General features: G+C 39.2%; 1 protein-coding gene across 1 annotated transcript; it reads right to left on the bottom strand.

The window, feature by feature from the left end:
• Nucleotides 1–344: 344 nt before the first annotated feature.
• Nucleotides 345–3,470, bottom strand: hint3 (histidine triad nucleotide binding protein 3). The gene is made up of 5 exons (XM_044117875.1): nucleotides 3,191–3,470; nucleotides 2,172–2,289; nucleotides 2,026–2,095; nucleotides 1,777–1,903; nucleotides 345–1,376 (listed from the first exon to the last, which is right to left on the bottom strand). Exons 1-5 carry the CDS (start codon nucleotides 3,329–3,331, stop codon nucleotides 1,329–1,331), a joined length of 504 nt encoding a protein of 167 aa, XP_043973810.1. The 5' UTR covers nucleotides 3,332–3,470; the 3' UTR covers nucleotides 345–1,328.
• Nucleotides 3,471–15,436: the final 11,966 nt, after the last annotated feature.

Genomic DNA, 15,436 nt, shown 5'->3' with positions numbered 1-15,436 from the left:
TCATAATTAACCTTGCATTGAGTTGAGTGATCACTGCGCACAGCAACGTAGAAGCAATGCAAAGTGTTCCCGTAAAGACTGACACAATAACGTTTGTGAAAAAACAAACAATAAGTTATCCGTCTCAAAACTTTTGGCCACGACTAGACGCACTTTTTAGTTATAACCATGCAATTCAATAAACATTTTCAAGACATGATTAGCTAGCATGTACACATCAGGGAATCGTTTGACAATAGAGGCCATGGGATGATAACTTATTTGACTTCAGATCCTCAACGCTCCGACTGGCTGAACGGGTTGAGTTACGAGAAAGAATGAGGACTAACGGAGACCACAAACAACCCGTTGGAAGCAACATTGTTTATTCTAAATTAATGATTAAAAGTGCATATTGGTTGTACAAAACATGCTCTAGTGCCCACACATTTACATTCAGTTCATACACAGCAATAAAGGATGACAATGCCCTGACATTGGATAAAACTGATTAAAGATGGATGGCTTCTGAATTAAAATGCTTCCAAACTGAGTCTGTCAGCTCGATAGAATCACACACTTACAAAAAAAAAAAAAAAAGTCTGCCATAAAATTAGTGCTGTTGCTTTTTAATCTTGAATTATGTGAATATGGTTTTATTTGAGGTAAAGCAGACTTTTACAAACCGGTAGTCAGTATTAATATACATCTTTCGCACATACCACCTATAAGCAATTTTTATTTTCTTCTTTTCTTTTTACACATTGCAATCATTTTAAGTATCTTCAGTGCATTAACTGCGTCGCAGTGCTTCTGATGATCATGTTGTACAGTACCTGAACTATCAAATTATATTTTGAGGATTACACATGTAAAACAGGCGGCACAGCTCATATATTCAGTGGATAAATGTTCAATTTAATATATTTTTGTTCACATGCATAACCTCAACTTCACAATGCAGGCCCTATGAAATGACAGAAAACCGCACAGATTCTGTTGATTAGCTTTGTTCTAACAGTTGCATTTTAAAATCAAATCATCTTTCAGTTTTGATCAAGTCAGAAAAATGCTAATTGGTCCATAGCCATTGGTTTTCTCTAAGATGACAGGTTGACAGAGAGTTTTGATACCCCACCCTTCCTGGGGCATCTTTCTGGCACATTGTGAAGAAGCCAAGAAATACTTGCCCTACAGGGCATCACACACGTTTAAAATAAAACACTGCCCTTAACTTTTGTCAAACAAGAAAGAACAATAGAGCCTGTATCCTCCAACATGGCAGCAACAGGAAGGACGATTGACGCCACTTTATCAAAATTCACTGAAGAATAAAATGGATCCGGAGTTCAACGTGTCTCTACTTTAGAGTTGAGGTGCTCAATCAGCTGATCTGCCTGCAAAACATTCGACAATGAAAGAAGATGTTAGCTGTTGAGGCGTCTTTCTTCTTCTTTGTTCTTACCCAAGATGAATAAAGTGTCGTGACAGCTACACTACAGATACCAACAAATGCAGCACCCCACCCACTACACTCACACACTCAAAATGCAAATAACTCTGTGATGCAACATATGCAAATGCTAAAAACATTAGGCTACCTACTCTAAATCTGTAGGGTAGCATCAGTAATTAAATAACATATTGAGGATTTGACAGAAGAAAGTTGTGATTTCAAAACTGACCAAAGAGAGAGAAAAGAGCCGGAATTAATCTTGTTGTTTCCATTTAAAATAAAAACAGCAAGAAATGCATATTCGATATCTCTGCTAAATTCAAAGTTTTTCTAAAACTTACCGTGACAAACCAGTAGGAGTTGAGTCTGTAGATGAGGCGCGACATGAAGCCCATTTGACTGACTGGTGCCAGAACATGAAGGTGTAAATGTGTGACGGAACAGAACGGTGGCCAATGGAAGCCGAACCTGCACAGGAAACATGTGAAGTATTTACTGTTACATCTGCTGCACATAATACATCAACATACGTCACTCTTCAGAAGACAATCTTCTAAATTTACTGGTGTGCGATACTGAATGTTGCTAACCTGACATCACCGAGATCGGTCACGTTGTGTTTTTGCAAAACAGCCTTCCCGACGTCAACCATTTGCTTCACTAGAAACAACAGGAAAAGAACTTAGCTTGTTGACTGTATGTGCAGGAAAAAAAATACACAAATGAGCGACCTAACCTAAAGGCACATGTTGGATGTTGAGTGATTTACAGTTTCCAACATGTTTGATTGGGACAACCAGGTAATGATGGGGAGCTCCGGGTTTAATGTCCCTGAAACAGCAAATATCTTCATCCTGCAACATATTTATTTCACAAAAACCTGAAGTTACCAGTCCGTGGGTTATAATCAGCCACATGTTGCTCCGTGTCCACATGAGGCAGGTTCCTTTGAAGGCTAGAAACACTCAGAAATGTACGGATTTCGATGGAAGTATCTTCCATGTCTGGATAAGGATAGAAACAGACAACGCAGCGTGGAAAATGTAATTTCCTAAAACTGTTAAATGTTCAATGTGTATTCATCCTTTATCAGTCTGCTAATTTATCATCGCTTTATTAAGCAATTTCCCCCTTGGAGATCAATAAATGATATTCTCTTCTATTGTTCCTCCTCCTGTTCATCGATTCATTAACCTAGAATTCAGCTTTTCAATAATACATCCATCCCTTATCTATCCATCTATCTGCAGTCAGAAAATCATCACTCTATCCATTATCCAATCCATTAGTCCATTATCCGTTAATCTGTATTCCTGTTTATCCATTATTCACCCATCCATTGTTCATCTTCTGCTTAAAATGAACAGTGACTCTGTCTTTGTGTACTCGGACTAAAAGATCCTGAGAATTCTGAAAATTTGAGTCTAGAAAAGGGAGAAATTTCACCACATCATGTTTACTGCGTGAAATTTTGACTTGAAACATGTACAGGAACCCTGTTTTGACCAGAGGGGATGCGAGACGCACCTTACCCACATGATGGACCATTAACACAACAATTACTGCACTATAGGTTCACTGTTCTGCAAGATATATTCGACTAAAATGTCTAAAAGGAAGCTTAGATATCAGCCACGTCTTCCCTGCCCATATCTGATAGAGCTAAATCCGTTGCTATGAGAGTTTGTTAACAGAAACAGGCTAAAGCTAGCTGACTGACAGCCAAAAACAAAACAGGAAGAAAAAGATTCTCACTCTGTGGAGAAGCTCTGTGTCCATTTCATTGTTTGCAATCCTGCAGAAAACACACTTGTTGTTATAACCCTCCGCTGGTACACTGCTGGCTTTGTCTGTGCCAGTTGAGATAGGCTGCGAAGAAGTCTGACCGTCGGCCATTGCTGGGCAACGTGAATTGGCAATACTAAGACCAGAAAAGTCGATCCCAGATGCTCGATTCTGGATTCAGCCTCTGTTTTTTATGTACATGTAAATATATTTATTCTAGCGCAATAGCGTCTTAACTTAACCATAACCTAAAAGTTTAACAAAAATGACAAATAACTGAATTATGTATATTTTTTATCCTCTCCCCAGATGTGAACAGGAACAGGACTTTGACAGGTTTTCCGCTGCGCATGCGCGACTGGGAAAACTGAATGGGGAAAATGATTTTATAAGTCTCTGTTTGCCTGAAAATGTTGTTGTTTAAAATGCTTGCCTCTCTACTTTTATATCCTTGTGAATAAAAGAAATAAAAATGTAACTAAATGTGTTTAATATGCAGTTATACACACATTTAAACTAGGACAATAGTATCAACAGCTGTTCCTTTTGATAGATCTTAGTCTCCAAAGAGGCAAATGGCATTAGTTATTTTGAAAATGTTTTGGATGAAGTGGAGAGGTCCATATCTGGTTCTGATCATTTAATCAGGGAACAAGAACCTTTGACAAAAAAAACGTCAATGCTAACTGAAGCATCCCTAAGTACATTTTTGTCAGTAGCACTAAAAATTATATTTAAAAAAAATTGGGCTGAATAATTTCTCATAAATTATGATAAATTATTTGTTTGCAGTGAAGATAATGATGCTGGAAAAATATTTAGCTGAACTTTGTTGCTACGATTTTGATTTTAACATACCATTTACTGCTTCATACATCTATTATAACTAACTCTCCACTGGTGGCATGACTTTATGATGTCTGTCTGGAACAAATTTCTGATAGTCAAAATGATATATATATATATATATATATATATATATATATATATATATATATATATATATATATATATATATATATATATATATATATATATATATATATATATATATATATATATATATATATATAATTTATATATCATTTCAGAAATTCCCATTTCTGAGTGAAATGATTTATTTTAGAAAAAAAGAGTTTTACCAAGAAATTGTGCTGCTAAACTGTCTTTGACCAGCAGGGGGGGTTATGCACAAGCAAATTAGTTTTGAGAAACAGATGCTTTTGCATAATAATTGGCTGGGGGAAAAAAATCAAGAATAAAGTTTTTATTACTACATTTTTTTCATATTCAGACCCCAAAGTTGATGTCAGATGCAGAGTTCTCTTGCCCAAACATCTGAGCTCGTCAGGACACAAACACAAACCATGCTACAGGTTTCTGACCGCTGCTGTCCTGCTTTATAAAATCTCCTGTCCAAACATGCAAATATAAATGACATTCTGTCTTTTGGTTCCACTTTAGCTCGCTTTGTCTGTCCATTACACTTTGGCAGTTCAAAGCTAGAGTGATGCACATCACACCTTCTACGTCGCAATTTTTTAAATGTTTTGTTTTTGTTGAGGTATGACAATAAAAAATACAAATGATTCATTTAGCCTTAACAGTAAATAGAACATTTTTTCATTTATTTAAACTTTAACAGTGACAGTGTCAGCACCACCTCATCAGACATAAAACCAACCAGAAAGGCACTCAAAAGAGCTTGCTTGTTTAAGTGCATTTTAAAAAGAGAAAAAAATAGATGAATACATCCATCCATTTTCTGGTCACCCTTTGTCCCTAATGGGGTCAGGAGGGTTGCTGGTGTCTATCCCCAGCTAACGTTCCGGGCGAGAGGCGGAGACCTGCCCGGGGTTCACCCTGGGCAGGTCGCCAGTCTGTCGCAGGGCAACACAGAAAACGGACAGGACACACAACCATTCACACACACACACACCTAGGGAGACTTTAGAGAGACCAATTTACCTGACTATCATGTTTTTGGACTGTGGGAGGAAGTCAGAGAACCCGTAGAGAACCCACAAATGCACAGGGAGAACATGCAAACTCCATGCAGAAAAAACCCTGGCCGGGAATCGAACCCAGGACCTTCTTGCTGCAAGGCAACAGCGCTACCAACTGCCCCACTGTGCAGCCCTGAATACATATGCATTTAAAAATTAAAACATTGCAAAAATGTGCAAAATAGGCCTATGTATTTCCCTAAAAGGAATCCTTACACGAACAAAGGGCATTTAGGGGAAGAGCAGTGGCTGTTAACTCGTAAGTTTTGTTTTCTCATAAATGCCTCAGGCTCTTTATCAATACAGTTTTATTGTGATTTTTGTTGTTTTTTTTCACTGTTTTTACTGACTCATCAGTTCCTGCAGTTGCTTAAGTGCAGATTTAGGTCCTCTCCTATTACAGTGTCTGCACCATAAAATTATTTATTTCACTTAAGGCCACAACCAAATGCGTGCAACTGTCTCTCCGCCCCCCCCTCCAGGACAAAGATTTAACGGCTCCTTCGCCAGTTTCGCAACGAGCTTTTCGTGTTTCCTCTTGTCTCTAGGAGTCGCATTTCTGCCGACCGGAATACGAACTCGAAGAACCGGTCAGCAGAACCAGTCTCATAGGCTTTGTGCAGCATGTGGGATGCTCTCATGCAGGTGCAGTGGAGAGAGCTAATGCTCCGCTCTGGTTGGGTTTTGAGGCGTCGCAGCCTCAGAGAAGAAACCTCGTTTGCTTGCCGCTCCCATTCAGTCCTGCACGGTCCAAACGTCGACGTCCAGAACAGTAAAGTCCTCGTTCGTGGACAGAGGAGCGTTGTGGAAGGTGGGAAAGGAAAAGCTCGCACCGCGGCACAAATCTGCGTCCAGCCAGAGGGCAAATCCGCCCTGCTGCCGCTCACAAAGTATGAGTTCTCTCCACTCCACTTGTATTGCTAAAGAAAACATAAATGAGAGATATTAACAGTATTAGCTTTAAATCGTTTTTGTTATGTCCTTCTTCAACCTATATCTTTGGCTTACATTGATAAAAGAACCTATGTGTCAATCCAATTTGTAGTAGTAGTCTCACATATTTATGTTTCTCTAACAGGTTCATGTTAAGAATGACAATTGAAAGTGTGAACTTTAATTATTACTAATGCTACATTCAGAGATATCTGAAAATAAAAGCTCCCCCTAACCTCCATACCTGGAAATCAGGATCGAAGCGGAACAAGAAGGTCTCGCCTGTGGCGTAGAAATATTTACTGATTCTGAACGGATCTGAACAAAAAGCCCCAAACACCTGAAAACAACAACAACAACAACAACATCAGTTTGTTAATTGGTGTTTTGGATTGTTGGGAACCTGTGAGATCCAGATGCAAACCTTTGTGGACATGTCTGACGACCAGCAGCGCTGGGCTGTCCAGGTTAGCTGTGTTCCTAGAGCGTCTGCAGGCTTTTCCCATGGATGCCGGTGCTGTACACCAGTTGCCACGGATACCCCAGGGTCTTTGGAGGCATGTGAGAAGCAAGCTGTGGGGAAACCATCAGTTTCTGATGAGATAACACCCTTGGATGTCTCACTGGGGGCCTGCCTCTCTGACAGGAGCAGAGGGTTACCTTGAGCAGGTGATATTCGCCCAGCAGCTGTCTGTGGTGTTTCAGGACAGGCAGTGCGTGTTCAGGCTCCGGGGACTCATCGCTCTCCAGCTCAGGCTGCACCGAGCTGCACAAACTCAAGCTGCGCTTGGATTCCGCCGCTGTGATGCTCTGCAACGGGGATGCAGAAGGATGCAACAAGTTGCTAAAAATAAATCTTTTTACTTGTGTTTGTTCTTGCATGTGCTCATTTTGCTTTCAAAATGTCTTAGCTCTGTCTTTGAAGCGAACTGTGCAAAGTCTATTTGTTTCGTAACGATTCCCACACTCTTGAGCAAATAAAGTTAATCTCACATCCACATACAGCTCCACATAGTCACTGACAGCGTAACGCGTGCAGATATTTTCCTGCCTTTTCCTGATAACTCCTGATTTCTCTGTTATTCTGGATTCTGTCACACCACATATGCCCTCTATAAGCACCTGTCCACAATTACTTTAAAAAATGTGGCTGCTACACTTTCATTAGTGGGGAAACGCAAGCTCCCTGGTGTGTTCTGTAAATGATCGTTGATTTCAGTGCTGATGGGAAGGCCACGCCTGCTTCTGGGATTTGGAGAGAGGGAATACATAGGATGTCCATATAAGGAATGTGGCATTTCCCACAACCCCAGGGGAAAGCGCCAGGCTCCATGCTTCTTCGAGTTACAGTAAAAGGGAGGGGAGGTCAGGCTTTCTCAAGAAACACATGAGGGTTTTGGAGGAGCACACTGAGCCTCGATTAGAGCGCGCTTTCCTGAGTTTTGCAGTTTTGAGCTTGTTGATGGGGTTGCTGAAGAGTTTGGTGATGACAGCAAAGACTTTGCCCGCCGCAGGAGGACAACAGCTGTCCTGCTGCTCTTTCCCGGTGTAGCCCTTCTTGCTGCCTGTTGGGTAGTTTTCTGGTGACCGTTCCACAAAGAAGATGTAGAGAATGGCTAAGCCTGTGTGCAAAAAAGGCAAATATAATGAAAAAATCTCATGGAAAAGGGTACATTTGTTCTGCAGCTACAAAGACAGAGTTTGTTTATGAAGCTTGAATAATGCGGCTCTTTTTCAGTGTTCATAGTCATTGGCTTTTTTATCAATGTTGTAATACGCTGTATGTGTTAGAGTAACACACGAAGGGAAAAGAAAACGTCCATGGTTTTCAGGATTCATTTTTCTACAAATGAAATTCTTAAAAGTATTGTGTCTTTATATTCAGCCTCCCTCAGCCATTATTTTCTGGGAATAACGTTTTCTGCAATTTCAGCTGCAGATCTACGTCTCTAAAGAGCTTCTCACATCTATAGACTGACATTTTCTTGACTTCTTCCTTGCAAAATGACTCAAGCCCAATCAGATCAGATGGAGAGCAGCGCATGAACAAACGTTGGTTTAAACCATTCTGCTGCAGCTCCGGCTACACATTCAGGGTTGTGGTCTTGCGCAAAGTTGCCTGAAGTTCTGGACAACTTTTTCAAATGATTTCCCTTTGTTTGGCTGCATTCATTTTCTTAAATAATGCTACCCTGACCCATATAAAAAAAGAACAAGCTTCTCACAATATGATGCAGCCACTGTTGATAGTTACATTTAATCTAAAAAAGAAATAAGTCCACATGTTGATTCTTCTTCCTTGGGAGTTCGAAAAGCAAACTCCCAAATGGTTGTGCAGGACTTTATTTCAAGGAATCAAAGTAAAGATGAATGCAAATTTACACCACAGAAAAAGGGATCCTCTGAGTTCACTTCAAGAAAATGCCATTTTTCTCCTTAAGGCATCTATTTTGTTATGTCCCCTGTGAAAATTGTAACAATTAAAAAGAAACGAATCAAAGAACCGAAGAACAGAATCCTGCTGTAACTGACTGAGTCTTTGTTGAAACCCGGAAAGAGTGAAATGCTTGAATGCTTGTTGTGTTTGACATCAACCAGCACTGACGTCAAAATTTGATCCGCGTATTTTTGTTTTGACTGTCAGAGACAAACTTATGTCATTTGCCTACATGTCAAACAAAAACATAAGCAACTCCTGAAGGCTCCACTGTCTCTGTGATGAAGTTCAGTTTGGACGCACGTACATTTCCAACAATCTGAAAAAAAATACAACGTCGTTATTCAAAGTCGAGAGCAAAAATAAGTAAATAAATAAACTACCACAAACAAAACAAGTCACATTTGTCACAGCTTCTCTGTACTCACTCTCCGACGCTGTGGGTCATCCCCATGACGACCGAAGCTCTAGATGGTCTAAATGAGGAAAATTGTTCACTTTGAGAGCTAAATACTGACAAAACGGTTCCACTGTGACATCACCATCCCTTCTCTTTTATAAAATCAATTTGCAAAGATAAGGACCAAAAGCCCTCACTTTTATCAGCTGACAGCTCCACGTGGCTAACAGAGTATGTGCGAAGCTGCCAAAAGGCCAAAACGGGTGAAACATTAACCTGTTCAGAGGCTATGTCTGTCTGTCTGTCTGTCTGTCTATCTGTCTGTCTGTCTATCTGTCTGTATGTATGTCCTTAAATTTGGCCGCAGCAAAGGCGCTCTGCTTATCTTCTTTGCTGCACCTCATCATCTCATCAATAGTAAAATGCTTCTTCTCTACTGGTGCTGTACTGGAGTGCAGCTTTTTATAGCTCCAAAGCAATTCAAAGTGTAATTTATATATTGGCTGTCACTCCATCTATTTTCTGCATGAGAATCTCATGCTGCTCAGCTTTGCAAACATTTAGCACCCACAAATACATTTGCGCCTCTGCCCTGAAGTGGTTACTCAGCATTTATCTGTCGGTCGCATTGCCATATTTTTTCTCTTAGAAATTTAAAACAGAATCAGAAATTATTCCACTTTTATTGTAGAACCTAAAAGTATATTTATGTTGTATTCTGATATTTGATTCAGCAGCTAAAACTACACTTCACTCCAAATGCAACAAGTGCTATCTCTAGGGATTGGCACCTGTAATTGTTGGGGATTTCTGAAGTAACATTACTTCAGTATTTTCTCTTGTTCTCTTGCACATTCCTGACAGCATAAATCAGGGTTTCCAAATGGGAATGACTCAGAAACATTTGGCACATCTTAAAGTATCCATTCCTCCAGAATCTATTTCATCCTATAAACTCATCCCTTTCCAACAAAGTATTATCTCACCGTTAAACCTTGACTGCAGCGTTCTCTGAGATTAGCCATTGTGATGGTTTCCGGTGATTCCTGTTTCCACAAGTTGCCTTGGTTTTGTCATTGCTTTATATGCAGCTCGTAAATTAAAGACTGAGGACAGAAAGCAAATACATCATCAGACCCAACATTACTGTGACACACTGAGCTGTAGATCCGTAATCTAAGGTCAAGCTTCTCTTCTTAAATGTTTAGCTCTTTTAGATTAAATCACAGTACAGATGCTGTTTGTTAGTTATGTTGTTGTAGCTGAGAAGTTTAACATGATGCTTTGAAAGGTGCAATGAACTCAACTGTATGGCACCTAAATTACCAATGAACTACAATAACCTGAATAACCCTGACACAAACACCACTGGCTCAGTTTCCTGTCTTTGTCCTGTTTTATACAGACCACAGTGTAAACAAATCTTCATCCTCCTGGACTTTAGTCCCATTTTAGTTTGCTTTGTCAGTCCGTTACCCTTGATGCATCTTGTCAGTTTTAGCAGTAAACAGAATACGTCTTGTTAGTTTTCATAAAATAAAACGGCGAAAGTGCCACTTCTCCCGATGTGTGAAGGAAACAGACCAGCAATACGCTGAAAAGAGTTAGCTTGTTTATGTCCATTTCCTTTGAAAATGGACATAATTTCCTTTGAAATTATGGAAATTATGGTTCCATTATATATAATTTTAAACATTATGGAAATTATGGTTCCATTATATATAATTTTAAACATTACAAAAAAATGCACAAAATACGTTTTCCCTAAAAAATATTCAAGGAAGAAGAGAGGAAATGGAGTAGAGACCACAATTAACACCTAAGTTTTGCTTCCTCAAAAGTGCCTTTGGTTTTCATCGTTACAGTTTAATCGTGTGTGTGTGTGTGTGTGTGTGTGTGTGTGTGTGTCTTGACCTGTTTTATTTGGTTCTCACTTCCTGTAGACACACAGATTTAGGTCACGTTCTCTAACCATCCGCACCATAAAATGATGGAAACAAAAGCAACTGTGTACATAGAGTACATTTGCAAACACATTTTAACTTTTATTTTTCCACCAAGTCAACTAAAAATATATAGAATGTGTTAAAAGTTTGAAACAGTAAAAGCTATCATCATTGTTGTTGTTAACGTTGTTATTTCTTTCCCATTGAGATCGTACCTGTGTGGTTTTTGCGCATTTTTCCTGAACAGAGTCGACCAGAAATCTAATAAAATGTGTTTTCTTTGTTTTTCTTCACCATAGGAAGCACACCTGCCTGAGTGGCTCTGTGTTTAGCTTTGTCTCTTTTCTGGGTGGAGCCAATTGCTGGTGCTGTTGCTGCTCCTGACTCTATCCATTTCACAAAGGAAAGCTTGCGTGGCCCAAAGCCAATGCATTTATTTTCTATGACTGCTTCTTTTTCTCTCGGCCAGTCACTGAATGTGGCCAGTCAGTCCAAGACTGTTTATGCTGCAGGTTTCTTTCTGTTACAAAAGAATTGCTTCCTTTCCACTGTCACCATCTGCGTCCATGATGGATAACTTCTAAGTCAACGACTGAATGTTAATGGCTGGAGGATTTTTTTCTTGGTGGGAGGGACTGATTGATCAACCGAGTTTGACTGTGATTCTGTACTGGCTGTACTAAATATGCCAATTGAATTATAGTGTAATGAGCTCAACTGGTCAACCGTGCCATTAGTGTTTAAAGATTGGCACTTTGGAAACTTATAAAAAACTTATAATATTGGTAATAGTGCTCAGGCATACATTTCTTTTTCTTTTGAAATCCGAGACTTCAAGAAAGACAATCTGAGGTGTAGTGGGAAAGTTTTAAGGTTAATATGATTATTAGTTGAATCTATGCACAGCAGTATTATGATTATTGTGTGCATGAGCTCATGAAAAAGACTCCTGAAGGAGTTTAGTTTCTCTGGCCTTAGCATTACAATTAAGTCATTGAATTGTTTCTTCATCTCTCATGGCTCCTGGTGAAAGAAGACGTGCGCTTGCTGTCTGCTGTCTGTCCTGTAACCAAGCAGATTGTCAAATTATGTGAATGGAATGAAACTCTCCCCATAAAAGTGTAAGCTGTGTTCTGCTCAAGGCTCTTTCTCCTGACAGTGAGCAGAGACTTCGAACGCTGAAGCGACTTTGAATAAATCTTGATTAAGAATATATTCTTCATCTGGTTCTTGAAACAGTTTTCCCTCACTCTTTGTTAAAGGAAAATTCCCACAACAGGGGTTAAAAATCAGCCCTGATATTCTTGCCCAAGAGAAACGGTGAGACAATCTACTGGAGATAGGGCCACTTCTGGCAGACAGACTAGATCAGTAGTGCACGCTTGAAAAACAATCAGCTGTAAAGGTTGTACGTTGATTATTCATGCTGGATCTGAGAAGTGAGGTTTCTGACTAATTTGAAACTTTTAAACAGGAAAGCTAATATAAAAAAAAGTAAGTGTTTCTGTAGGTGTTTTTGGTTTAGAAAGGTGACATTTTTCTTTTGAATCAGATTAACAGAGCTCATGTTACCAGAAGAAAAACAGTTCTCTGCACAAGCATGCAAAAGAATGCTGTCGTTATTTCCTTTCCAGGATATTAAGCAGCTTGTTGACCATCTCATCAAATCTGGTAAATCCTTTCAATGACGCCGGATGCCCTGGGGTTTTTCAGACATGAGAAATGTTACTATGAGGGAGTCTGCTTCACTTTCACTAAAAAAAGATGGAATACACACTCAACTGGACTCAGATGACAAAAGTATTTATATCCCTCAACCTTTTTGTCAGATTAAAACAAAAACTTCAGGGTAGTCGATTGGCATTTTTTTTATTAGACCGGCGCAAGGAAATGGAGGAAAGACAATAGTAGTTAATGACTGAATCTGCTTTTCGAAATATTTAAAATAACGTTCAAATTCAGTCCTTTTTTTGTTTGCTCATTTATATTTAAAGTTAAGGCTAAATAGTTTTGTTCATTAGCACACAGTTAAATGTGTGTGTCAAAGTTAACCAGTGATGTATCTAGGATGGTAAGATTACTACTGTATTTATGAAACACAAATCCAGTCAAACGCAGGTGGTTGGTCTAACTCTAACTATACGTTTAGTAGAGGGGTGAGAACAAAAAAAAAAACAACTAAATGTGGTTTCCCCTGCTTTTACAGGAACATCTTGCATGGGAAATTTTCATGAGCAGAACGTCGTCGTGGTTACAGTTTAACCACGACGACGTTCATCTTTTCTCTCTTAAATTTTTTTTTTTTCCAATTCTGGACAAAAACAGATCAAGAGATAACAGAACGTTGATGGTTGGGTTCTGAAACGATTTTTATTTTTTTTTTTTTTTCCGTTTTCGGTTCCAAAAACAAACGTCCAAGAGATTTTTCTTCTTGAATTTAGGTTTCCTTTTTGTCTGTTTGTTCCTCTTTTTAGGTTTCTTTTAAGAGGGGAGAGGATCCATGTGGCTCTGTGGTGGAGCACCGAGCAGCAGCTACAAATGGAAAAACGGTCACTAGTGCCCCAAAGATACAGAGAAAATGTTTAACACACAAAAACAAACTAGAGACGGTGCATTTTCGTGAGGAATATCCTGGAACTGAAAGACGTAGATGTAGAAAAAAAAAAAACCTGTAAAACCACCTGAATTTAAAAGGCAGAAAGCCCTGTGAGTAACTCATACATAAAGTGACCAGAATTAATTAATATATTTTTGCCTCATTTTAAAACACAGAGGATCTTTCACTACATAAGTCGGACAAACAACTCCAAGCAGAAAGTCCACTGGAAAAAAATATCCACCGCGTCAGAGTTAGTACCGTGATGTGGGAAACATATTCTACTGACCTTCAACATTTAACTCCCCACACATGCAAAATAATTTCCTAAACAAATGTCACTGTTGTTGAGGTAGAAACACCTGTGGTTTGTGCATTTAACCTACTTACTGAGAGTTAAAGACCTGACCACAGACCACCGGCAGGAAAGTTCCTCTGTCCTGCATGTTACAAAAACTGCTGCTGAAGTAACTAGACAAAGTATAAACCCGTAGGAGAAATACGTCCAGTTCTGGATTATTCTGTTTTGCTTTGTTTGTCACACTAAAAGGTTCCAGATCGTCAAACATACTTTGATATAAGTCAAAGATGACCAGAAGAAATCCTGATTTTTCAGAGACATTGCTCATGTCTGTTGCATCATTGCCCTGTTGCACAAAGGGTTTAATTCAGCAAAACCAGGGTCGGACATTCTCCTTCATGATTTAATTCTGTCAGAGATTGCGGTTCTATCAACGGCAAGGTGCCAGAACAGAAGATCTACTGCCCTGCTTACTGTTGCCATACAGATTCTATTCATGTAAATTCTTGATTTTACGGGTCTGACAGTTATCAGGTCAGGCTGTGGCTACAGGGAAACTGAACTCAGCTTCCCAAGACGTGGGTGCATACAGTTAATTCTTTAATTAACAATGGAGTGGGGCTTTTTCCACCTTCTCTTTTTGTGTTTACTGTTGTTACCTTCAACGTTCAAGCTTGTTCGATGATCTGAAACATTTTAACAGTGACAAAAAGGAGCAGAAGAAATCTGCGTGGGGGCAAACACGGCCATATTTTCCTGGCGATTCAGAAACAGGTAAATGAAGTTTTGGAATAGAAAGAGCCCTGAAGAACTTGTAGGCGTACGTACACTTTCACTGATCCATGCATAACTCTGCATTCCACGTCCCAACGTTCAGTTTACATCAGCGGGCTACAAGTTGAGACTTGGCATTGTTATCCTTCTACAAGTGTTTGCAATCAACTCTATCCTAACTTTGGGTTGTGCTTTTGTGGAGAAAAAGAAAAAAGAAAGAAAAGAGCATATTGAATCAAAACGCGCATGAGGGAAATTAAAATCAACATACAGAATACAAGCATCTCTCTAAAACTGAAAGTATGGGTAATCCTCTGTCACACATGATTGACGTCATGCATTTGGCAGTTTGGCGTTAGGCGCTTTGCAGATGTGGCAGTGCACACTTTGAACTGCTTAGCTTCTTTCTTCTTTTTTTTTTGCTTGGTAATAAAAAAAGTTTCAATGCAAACATTCTGCAGAAACACAAATCCACTGCACTGATTGGTGTCAATTCTCTAACATGATATTCAAACAAGAAAGAATAACGTCACTAGCATGACCCAACATTTAGAAACTCTCTTAACAGCTTCAACAGTAAATAATTTATGATCATTTCTTTTATCAATACAACATGCTGGTCAAGATGGCGGCATACGTAATAAGATATTCAGGCTTGCTGAAGGGATCTCTAAAAATATTAGTTGGGAATCCCAAGAAATGTATCCGGAGTAACCATCTTTTATAGAAATGATAAAGCTGCAAGAAGAAAAACTAACCCTGCAGCATCACAGATGAGCTCTCTGTGAAATGATATCGTGACAGAATCACATAATGATGGCTC

The sequence above is a fragment of the Gambusia affinis genome, linkage group LG05 (genome assembly GCF_019740435.1).
Source record: "Gambusia affinis linkage group LG05, SWU_Gaff_1.0, whole genome shotgun sequence".
Lineage (NCBI taxonomy): Eukaryota > Metazoa > Chordata > Actinopteri > Cyprinodontiformes > Poeciliidae > Gambusia > Gambusia affinis.
Note: the sequence above shows the minus strand (reverse complement) of the source record. Positions and strands in the feature narration are given on the sequence as shown.

Bases quoted from the DNA above. Each gene is read 5' to 3' on its own strand.
- hint3 (XM_044117875.1), bottom strand. From the start codon at position 3,331: ATGGCCGACGGTCAGACTTCTTCGCAGCCTATCTCAACTGGCACAGAC. The intron at 2,290-3,190 runs GTGAGAATCTTT...AATATGTTGCAG, and splicing joins ACACAGAGCTTCTCCACAGA to GATGAAGATATTTGCTGTTT. The intron at 2,096-2,171 runs GTTAGGTCGCTC...TGTTGTTTCTAG, and splicing joins CATCCAACATGTGCCTTTAG to TGAAGCAAATGGTTGACGTC.